This window comes from Coenobita brevimanus, chromosome 103 (genome assembly GCF_032717465.1).
Source record: "Coenobita brevimanus isolate Jiangsu-jjx chromosome 103, ASM3271746v2, whole genome shotgun sequence".
NCBI lineage: Eukaryota > Metazoa > Arthropoda > Malacostraca > Decapoda > Coenobitidae > Coenobita > Coenobita brevimanus.
The window spans coordinates 41614220-41623966 of NC_137056.1; the positions used below are offsets into that span (position 1 = coordinate 41614220).

A 9747-nucleotide genomic window follows, 5' to 3' on the forward strand; every position below is an offset into this window, starting at 1 on the left:
ACCCCCACTTAAAAAATTTCTCTTCTCCCCACAGTTTAACACCCCGACGTGGGAGTGTGTGAGTGACCACGCGAAGCATCTGGTCAGTCGCATGTTGACCTATGACCCCAACGAGCGAATCACGGTCAAGGAGGCGCTCAACCACCGCTGGGTCAAGGTCAGTGAGAGCAGATAGATGGGTAGATCGATAGATGGATGATAGATAGACGTAGATGGGTAGATAAATAACTGAGTGATTGATTGATTGGTAGACAGACTCAGCTACAGAATTATTCACACACACACACACACACACACACACACACACACACGAGAGAGAGAGAGAGAGAGAGAGAGAGAGAGAGAGAGAGAGAGAGAGAGAGAGAGAGAGAGAGAATAGGAAGCAAGGTCAGTTAACGATGCAAGGGGGACAGAAACAGGGTCAAGTGAAGTAGAAACGAGGTCAAAGTAAGAACAACTGGACTAGATTTAAGGTCAAGGCAGTAGTGTGAGGGGAAATAGGGTGAGGGGAAGTAGGGTGATGGGAAGTAGGATGAGGGGAAGTAGGGTGAGGGGAAGTAAGGTGAGAGGAAGTAAGGTGAGGGGAAGTAGGGTGATGGGAAGTAGGATGAGGGGAAGTAGGGTGAAGGGAAGTAGGGCCATGGGAAGTAAGGTGAGGGGAAGTAAGGTGAGGGGAAGTAGGGTGATGGGAAGTAAGGTGAGGGGAAGTAGGGTGAGGGGAAGTAAGGTGAGGGGAAGTAGGGTGAGGGGAAGTAGGGTGAGGGGAAGTAGGGTGTAGGGAAGTAAGGTGAGGGGAAGTAGGGTGAGGGGAAGTAAGGTGAGGGGAAGTAGGGTGAAGGGAAGTAAGGTGAGGGGAAGTAAGGTGAGGGGAAGTAGGGTGATGGGAAGTAAGGTGAGGGGAAGTAGGGTGAGGGGAAGTAGGGTGAGGAGAAGTAGGGTGAGTACAGAACCAAAGAAGTGTTCAGGGTTTAAGAACTGCGAAGAAAGAGTTTAAGAAATGGATAGGAACAAGAGATTAATAAAAGACGTGTTAGGTCAGGGATTAATTAAAGTGAAAATTTGGTCACATTTTTAAGACACAGGATTATCTTTTCTTTAATTATCTAGTAAAGAAAAAAAGTTATACTCAAATTACTTGTTATTGTTCATGAGTAAAGGGTTGGGGGACATTGTTTATCTTTCCTTTATTGAATAGGTAAAGGAAGAATAAAGGGATACCCAAATTATTTACGTTATTGCTAATGAATAAAGGTTGGTGGCACTTTATCTCTCCTTTATTGAGCACGTAAAGGAAAAATAAAAACACTAAAATTACTTTCCTTATTGATCTTGAATAAAAAGCTGGAGGACAGTGATAATCCTCCTTTATTGAACAGGTTAAGGAAAATAAAATAATACCAGAATTACTTACCTTACTGTTCGTGAGTAAAGGATTGGGGACAGTGTTTATATCTCCTTTATTGATCTGTTAAAGGAAAAAATAAAGCAAAATTCCCTCTTGTTCTCTAATAAAGGAAACTTGTCGGGCTGAAATAAAGGATGTATTAGTAATGAGATTCAGATGACCAACTCGAGCGGCGGTTTCAAAAATAATAAAAACACTGGCACTGTGCAGCGACGGGGCCATTAAATATAAGTGAAGCTTAAGTATTAGTAAAGCTTGAATATTAGTAAAGCTGAAACGGCTTGAAATCACGGGTCATTGTTCGAGTTGATGTGACCATTTCGAGGGGCAGGTCAAGCTTATATGTGAAATGAAGCTTATGTTTGTGTGGTTATAATTTTAAAAGCTGAGGAGTGTCGTGGAACGGAGAAAGATTGTCACTTCTGTAAAATGCATTCACCTGAACACACAAAATACCGAAAAAAACGAATATAAAATTGTGTGAGCTTTTTAGTGCCGGCAGATGTAAAGTTAATCAGTTCTTCAAAGAGCTTTCGGTTTGGACAGATTCAGTTTTTGGTTTTCAGTCAGTACAAGAGCTTTTGAGTTGAGACAAAATAAAATGAATTCGTTTAATGTACATACAGGGGCTTTCTTCGGTCAATACAACAATTTTATTATGAACTGAGAAGTGTGGTGCAGTAAACGTGTATCCTTTTTGAGTAATTATAATGCTAGAGCCTTTCTATTGATTATTATGCCAGGTTCGATGCCAGATTTCCTTAAGATGAGATGTAAAGACAGAAGCTGATGTGGTTGAGAGTGACATGTATAAGAGGCGAGCTGCACTTGTCCCAAAATCGTAAAGCGACAGCAATGAATCACCTGTTAAATAAAACGGGTATTAATTAGTGGCAGAAAAATCACAGGCTCACAGGAAGAGAGAGGCTAAGTGGAAAAGAAAAAAGAAAGAAAAAAGAGTGAGAGAAAGCGTGAGGGGAACATGACGCAAAGAACAAGTGTACAGACGGAGAGACAGAATTCTAAATGTGACAAGCCCTAGAATGAGAGAGAGAGAGAGAGAGAGAGAGAGAGAGAGAGAGAGAGAGAGTCATTTAATCGTCAGTTTGTGGTGTTTTTTTTAATGCTTATTTTCATCTTCATGGAATTCTACATATCCTTCTTTTCCATCAGTTTTCATTATAATTTTCTTTTTCTCTCTTTTCTGCAACCTGTTTTTTCTGCTCATCTCCGGACGATTTTATTCAGCTGGGGAGAGACTTCAAGACGGAGGGGTTTAATAAAGGCAAAATAAATGGAATGAAGTATAATAATAAATAAGTAGATCAGTAAATAAATAAAAATCGTCACGTATCAGCAAAATTGTGAAAAGAAAAAAGTTCAGTCGAAAAAATGAATACTTTTATAGATTTTTTTTTATTTTTGAGATTTTTCGTTCTACAAATAATTTTTTTCTTCCTTTTTTTTTTTTTTTTAATTTGCATTCACTTTGACATTTTTTACGAATACACATCCTTATGCGTATTCTCATATTTTTCGTCCTTTAGTAGTTGTACTTATATTTCTCTTCGTCTTTATGTAATTTTTTCACATAATTTATTTTCTCTTCAGCACCCCTTTTTAATTCTTCCAGTGACTTTTCATTAGGTTTGTGAGAAAGTCGTGTATTTGAATTTTCCATCTTTATTCTCTCTCTCTCTCTCTCTCTCTCTCTCTCTCTCTCTCTCTCTCTAACATACCCAACCTCTTATTCCTTCACCTCTCTCCCTCTCCCCTCACAATTCAATTTCCCTCTCCACTTACTCTCTGCCTCTGCATTGGCGTCCTCTCTCTCCTCTCTCCCTCCCTCCATTCTCTCCCCTCTCCCTTCTCCGCCCTCCCTCCATTCCCTCCCGTCTTCGTTCTCCTCCTCCCTCCGTTTTTTGTTTTCCTTTCATCTTTCCTGTTTCTCTTATCCCTCTTCTCTTCTCCTCCTTCTTCTGCCACCATTTTTCCTCCTCCTCCTCCTCCTCCCTCTCCTCCTTTCTTCCAGTTTTCCCTCACATTACCTCCATTTCTCCTTATCCCTTTTCTTCGCCTGAGCTCACCACTCTATCCCTGAATTTCAACTGAATTAAATTGATTCCAATATGTAAATCCCGTCCCTGGCATAAGCTGTTTGAAGAGAGAGAGAGAGAGAGAGAGAGAGAGAGAGAGAGAGGGGGGGGAGAGAGAGAGAGAGGATGCTGGGAGAGATGAGGAAGGTGAAGCTTACGAGAAACAGCATTGTGTAATAGGAGAGAGAGAGAGAGAGAGAGAGAGAGAGAGTATACTTAGGAAGAGAGGAAGTAATAGGACACAAGAAAGAAGCCAAAGAAAGAGGGACTAAAAGAAAGTGATGAAGAAGGACTGAATGAGAATAAAAGGTGAGAGGGGAGAAAGCAAAGGAAAAGAAAAAAATAACAAAGTGAAATGATGGAAGGGATGGTGAACAACAGAGAAAGAGAAAGATATGTCTGACGAAAATATATAGGAAAAGATGAGTAAGAAGGAAACAGTCAGGAAAAGAGGGAAAAGTCTTAAAAGTTAATGTTTATGTAATATCCAGAAGAGCTGTACAGTAGTAGACAAGAGAAAATGAAAATAACAAGGATGATTTCAGAGAGGAAGAGAAAAAATACGAATACTTGAGAGAGAGAGAGAGAGAGAGAGAGAGAGAGAGAGAGAGAGAGAGCGAGAGAGAGAGGAAAGTATAAGACTAAGAGTTGGACTGGGAGAGAGGAATTGACACAGGAAAACTAGGGAAAGGAAAAGTGTAATGAATAATAAATAGGCTGGAGGAGGAGGAGGAGGGGGAGAAGGAGGAGGAAGAGGAGGAGGAGGAGCAGGAGCAGGAGGAGGGGGGGGGAAAGGCTTCTGGGTGAGATGGGAAAAAAATGTATGAAGAGGAAATTAGGTGCACCGGAGACTAGGAGCGTACTCTTGAGAGAGAGAGAGAGAGAGAGAGAGAGAGAGAGAGAGAGAGAGAGAAAGAGAGAGAGAGAGAGAGAATTGAGAAACGGGAAAAAAAGAGATAAATATGAGTGAGATTAGAGAAAATAAATAAATACCTATCTAACAAAAGCCAGACCTAAGATGAGAGAGAGAGAGAGAGAGAGAGAGAGAGAGAGAGAGAGAGAGAGAGAGAGAGGTGGAGGAAGAAAGAAAGCCAGCCAGGAAACTACTCTACACCGCCTAATCTGAAATTCCAATTCTTCATAGAGGTCTAAGGTATGGCGAAGGATCTTAGGTCAGTCTTCAAGAGGGAGGGCGTCTTGCCTTTGAAGATATGTGAAGGTTTTGAGGGTAAAAAGTTAGGTGGAGAGAGTGTGGTTAGGAGGTTAGATGGAGGTGGTAGGGTTAGGTAGAGAGGTAGGGTGTGGTTGGGAGAAGGGTGGAGGAAGTGTGGTTGAGGTGGAGAGGTATGGTTATGAGGTTAGATTGAGGTGTGTTTATGAGAATTGGTCGACGAGGTGTGGCTGAGGTAGAGAGGAATGGTTATGAGGTTAGGTGTATGTGTGTGTGTGTGTATTTTTCCCCCTAATGTATCTATCAGTCTATCTACTATCTATCTATCTGTCTATCTATCCTCTATCTCCATGTTTTTCCTCCTTCCCTCCCTCTGTTCACTGTGTACTCTATCTGTCCGCGTGCCCAGGAGGGGAGAGGCGGCTGGGTTATTGGGAAATGTGAAACTTAATCGATTTTGGATGGATGCTGCCCCGGAACACTTATTGTGGTAGTGATGGGGGTGGTAGTTGTGGTAGTAGTGGTAGGTGTGGTGTTGGTAGTTGTGGTGGTTGGTGTGGTGGTGGTAGTAGAGGAAGTGGTGGTAGTTTTAGTGATGGAAGATGTGGTAGTGTTTGTTGTTCTTTTGGTTGTGGCTGTACTCGTGGTGGTTGTGGTGATTGGCTGCGATGGTGGTTGTACTTGTGGCTGTGGTGGTGGTGGTAGTCGATTTGGTGGTTGTAGTTGTAGTAGTTGTTGATTCCGTGGTAGTAGTGGTCGTTCTTGTAGTCATGGTGGTAGTACCGATAGTTGTTGTTTGGTTGGTTGTGGTATTAGTTGTAGTGGCGATGGTTAAAGTTTTATGTTGATTTTGGTGGTAGATGGTAGAAGTTAAAGTTGCTGCGACATCGGTAAAGGTGTATTTAGATAGTGTGCGTCTTAAGAAGTGGAAGGTAAAGGTGATGAGTAATAGATGGCGTAGTACATAATTATAAGAAAGATAAGGTACTCAAGAGCATTATTTGGAGGACAGTAGTGATAAGTTGATAATTTTGTATATCTCTCCATCTATCTATCTGTCTATCTATCTATCAATGTATCTGTCTTATCTATCTATAGCCAGACGCCATAATCCCGCAAGGGGTGGCCGTTTGTCTTTGAGTTGTTTTACGGGGAGGGTCACTAACCCACCACCAACCCACTTGTTGACACGTTGACGATGATAATTTTGCTTCTGTATGTCTGTGCTGATAATACACCTACTTATACCCACTAATCCCCCTACACCTAATAAAACACCTCTGCTAATACACTTACAAACACACCTACTAACCCCCCAGCACCTAATAAAACACCCACTAATACACCTATAAATACACCTACTAATCCCCCTACACCTAATTAAACACCTACTAATACATCTACAAATACACCTATTAATACACCCACTAATACACCTACACCCACTAATACCCATACCTTCTCCCCATGCGCAGGACCGCGACAAGAACGCGTCCAGAACCCACTTGCACCAGACCGTGGAGGAGATGCGCAAGATGAACGCACGTCGCAAGCTGAAAGGTGCGGTACTTGCGGCCGTGTCTTCCCCTCGCTGGACCTCCTTCTACAGCGACCCCTCCCTCGACCCCTACACCGCCGAGCTGCCCACCGAGGATGATGTCTGCAGCACTGGTGGGTATCCTAGAGGGGGTGTTGGATCGTTGCTCCGTTCTTTTAGCGATTTATTTTGCACATTAAAATTCATCAGCCTCTTATTTGCTTTTTATGCATGTGAGTGGTATAGAAGACAGTGCTGTGCGTTCTTCTATTTTATCTAGCATCTAGGTAAGATAAGAGGTTTCGTGGTACCGTTTTCTCTGCGATTTATTCTGTGCATTACATTTCAGTACCCTCTTGTGGTTATTCAAGTAATATTTATCGATGCAAAATTAATATAAATAATGTCCAGGATAATAATAATAATAATAATAATAATAATAATAATAATAATAATAATAGTTTTATATTATTATTATTATTATTATTATTATTTATTATGACGACGACGATGGTAATATACAGGATTCTTAATGTTAACAAATCATACAAAACAAGTACCTAAATTAACTGAATCGCGCGTCACTGCTTGCGTTAGGGAAGGAATGATTATTGAGAAAGTCCTCTGCATTAAATTGTGTTAGATCGTTGGTTTATCATTAATGGCCATCATTATTATGTCCTGAAAATAAAATGCATTGCAACCAGTGATCCTGTGTGTACTTGGTGCTGAGTGTGCTGTAATTTCTGTGCATATCTTTCTATCTGTCTGTCCATCAGTCTATCTATCTATCTATCTATCTATCATCCAATCCTACATTGCCCCATGAGGAGCGTAGGAGCCCGGGGCTAGGCAGTTGGTCCCGACATCTCTGTCGTGTAAAGCCACTCATCCCTGAGTGGCATTACACGAGCAATCAGCCCCAACCATCCCTTGGATATAAACCTTCACCGGCTCAATCCGATTGGAGCGCAATAATTACCCACTAAACCACCAGGCGCTAAAATTTGGTTATATGGTTACCACCCAGCGTAGTAAATGGTTTCCTGGTGTACAGGAAACCATTTGGCTTGTCACTCAGTGTAGAGTCACCCACAGGCAGAAGGAAGAGAAAAGAATGAAGGAAAGAAAGACAGAAGAGGGAGTGTAAAGTTGCCCATAGGCAGAAGGACAAGGAAAGAATGAAGGAAAGGAAGACAGAAGAGGATGGAAGGAAAGAGGGATGGAGGAGAGGAAAGGGCAGCTATATATATAATACATATCAATCAGTCTGTTTTTATATCTGTACGTTCATGATTATCACTGTGTTTAATTGAGCCCGGATGTATGGTCTGTGTGTGTGTGTGTGTGTGTGTGTGTGTGCTCTGTATATATGTGCGTGTAGTATCCCCCCTGTGCAGTGTGTGTGTGAGTGTCGTAATGCCCCCAGGAGCAGTGAGCGTGGTGTTGGACTCCCTAGACGACATACAGTGCTTGCAGGAGTGCCCCGTCAAGGACAGGGACTTCCTCCTGTCAGTCCTCGAGGATAGACAGCTCCACGCACTTCTTGACGTGAGTACAGCGTCTTAGGTTTAACGTAAGCAACACTAAGGTCCCCGGATACCAATAAAAAATAATGAATAATGAATAAAAGGATAAATAGAATGCAAATAAAAATGAATAATAAATAAAAAGGTAAATAGAAAGCCACTTTATATAATTTAGCACCGGCATAAATCTTAAAACTGCAACACTAAGGTTCCCACTTTAGTTACAAATAAATATAATGAAGTAGGTAATAAAGAAAAGGATAAATAATAGCTTCAGTAACTTTATTGACTTTAATATAAGCGTAAAGGTTAAAACTGCCAATTTCCATGACAGATTTTGATATTATTGCAGTGGCTATTTTTAGTGTTGCTTATGTTGCAGTGTTTTCATCTTTGTTTTGCCAGATTGTCTCCATTAACGGTAAGTAGAGTGTTCATCGGTGCGTTTGTAAATGATCATGTATTGGACTTTTTCTTAATGTTCTACCCAGGATGTAAGAATTGTTCAGGGGTTCATTAGTTCATGCACATGCCAGATAGTTCAGATACATTTCAATTAATTCATGTACATACCAACAGAGAGCTCCCCAACACCTTCCACTCGACATCACTTGTTTTGACATTTGTACCATAACTGTTGTGATATACTGTACTGGGGTAATTAGGGGACAGGCATTGGGCATTGGTGTGATGATTGGTGATTAGAGGATTATTGAAAATTAGAAGTGATTTATCAACGTGGCATAACAAGTATTAGATCCTGTGGGGGTGTAACGTTTTAATAGTTTCATGCTTCGTTATGTGGAGAAAACTGTTGTCCCTGAAAAAAAAAAAAAAATCTTCAGCGTGCATCAGGTTACTTTAAAAAAACATTGGATTCTTAGTGTGAACACATTATATGACAAATTATTACATATTATCTTGGTGTACTCCATCGTAATTCATTTGTACTATGTAATTTATCATGTTTTCAGAGGAACTGTCTTCTCAGTTTATAAATTTCAATTTTTTTTTTTTTTATAACAGTCCATCATGACAGCTATGTTAATTAACGGTAGCTATGATGTTGATGTATAAATCGATTTTTTTTCTTTTGAGGAGTTACGTATTTTCTTATTTTTTATCACAATTGTTAATGCTTAAAACTAAAACAACGTCGAGACGAAGTTGGTCAAGCTTGATGGTTGCTGTTGTGTCCCTTATACTGGCACTTATACTGACCCTTATACTAGCCCTCATACAGGCCCTTGTACAGGCACTTATGGAGAGACTTCACATCTTCACCATCTAAAATCATCTCACCAACTTTATTCATGTCCTGAGATATCGCTTTACATTTTCGCCATCCTCCATGCCTGCGTGCGTTGCCTACATAATTTATCATCATTAAGGGTTAATTTAACGTATAATATTGTTTACACCGCACCTCGTAAGCCGTGTGTACAGCAGGGAAGGGTGGTCGTGCCCTATCCCTGAGAAATCTATTAGCCTGGCCAGCAGATTCCTTAGAGGGGAGAAGAGGAAGGCAGATGGAGGGGATGAGCGGCAGGATAATGGGAGAAGGACAGTGATAGTAGTAGTAATAGTAGTAGTGGTAGTAGGTGTTGTTGTTCTTGTTGTTGCATCCTCAGGCTCATCTGGACGTGAACCCGGTGGACTGCAGGCTGAAGTTGTCCATAATCCGTTCAGGGGATACGGTTGGTAAAGTTCTTGCATTCTCCAAACAATTATATTTAGATTGTTAGATACTTTTAGACTTCGTGGAGTTAAGTATTGCATAAATAAACTCTTTCATTACTAGAAGCTATTTCAGCTTGAATAGAATCTTTTGGTGGTAATCTGAGTATAATGAACCAAATGTGTCATCGCAATGAAGCGATTTAAACAGACCAGGAAGAGATGGGAGGAGAGGTTATTCACAGCAAATAAGTCTTAGATACGAGGGTGATAAGAAAAGAGGCTAAAACAGTGAAAGTTCCACATAAGAAACAATATGATTTTAAAGGAAA

The 9747-nt window shown here is 40.8% G+C and overlaps 1 protein-coding gene across 1 annotated transcript in view; it reads left to right on the forward strand.

Annotated features, from left to right (window-relative positions):
* LOC145415689 (peripheral plasma membrane protein CASK-like) overlaps positions 1-7778 on the forward strand; it is a 332311-nt gene extending 324533 nt beyond the window's left edge. The window contains exons 8-10 of the mRNA XM_080284903.1: positions 35-157; positions 6148-6343; positions 7639-7778. Of these exons, the coding sequence (XP_080141029.1) occupies positions 35-157; positions 6148-6343; positions 7639-7778 (459 nt within the window). The remainder of the gene's footprint in view (positions 1-34; positions 158-6147; positions 6344-7638) is intronic.
* Positions 7779-9747: the final 1969 nt, after the last annotated feature.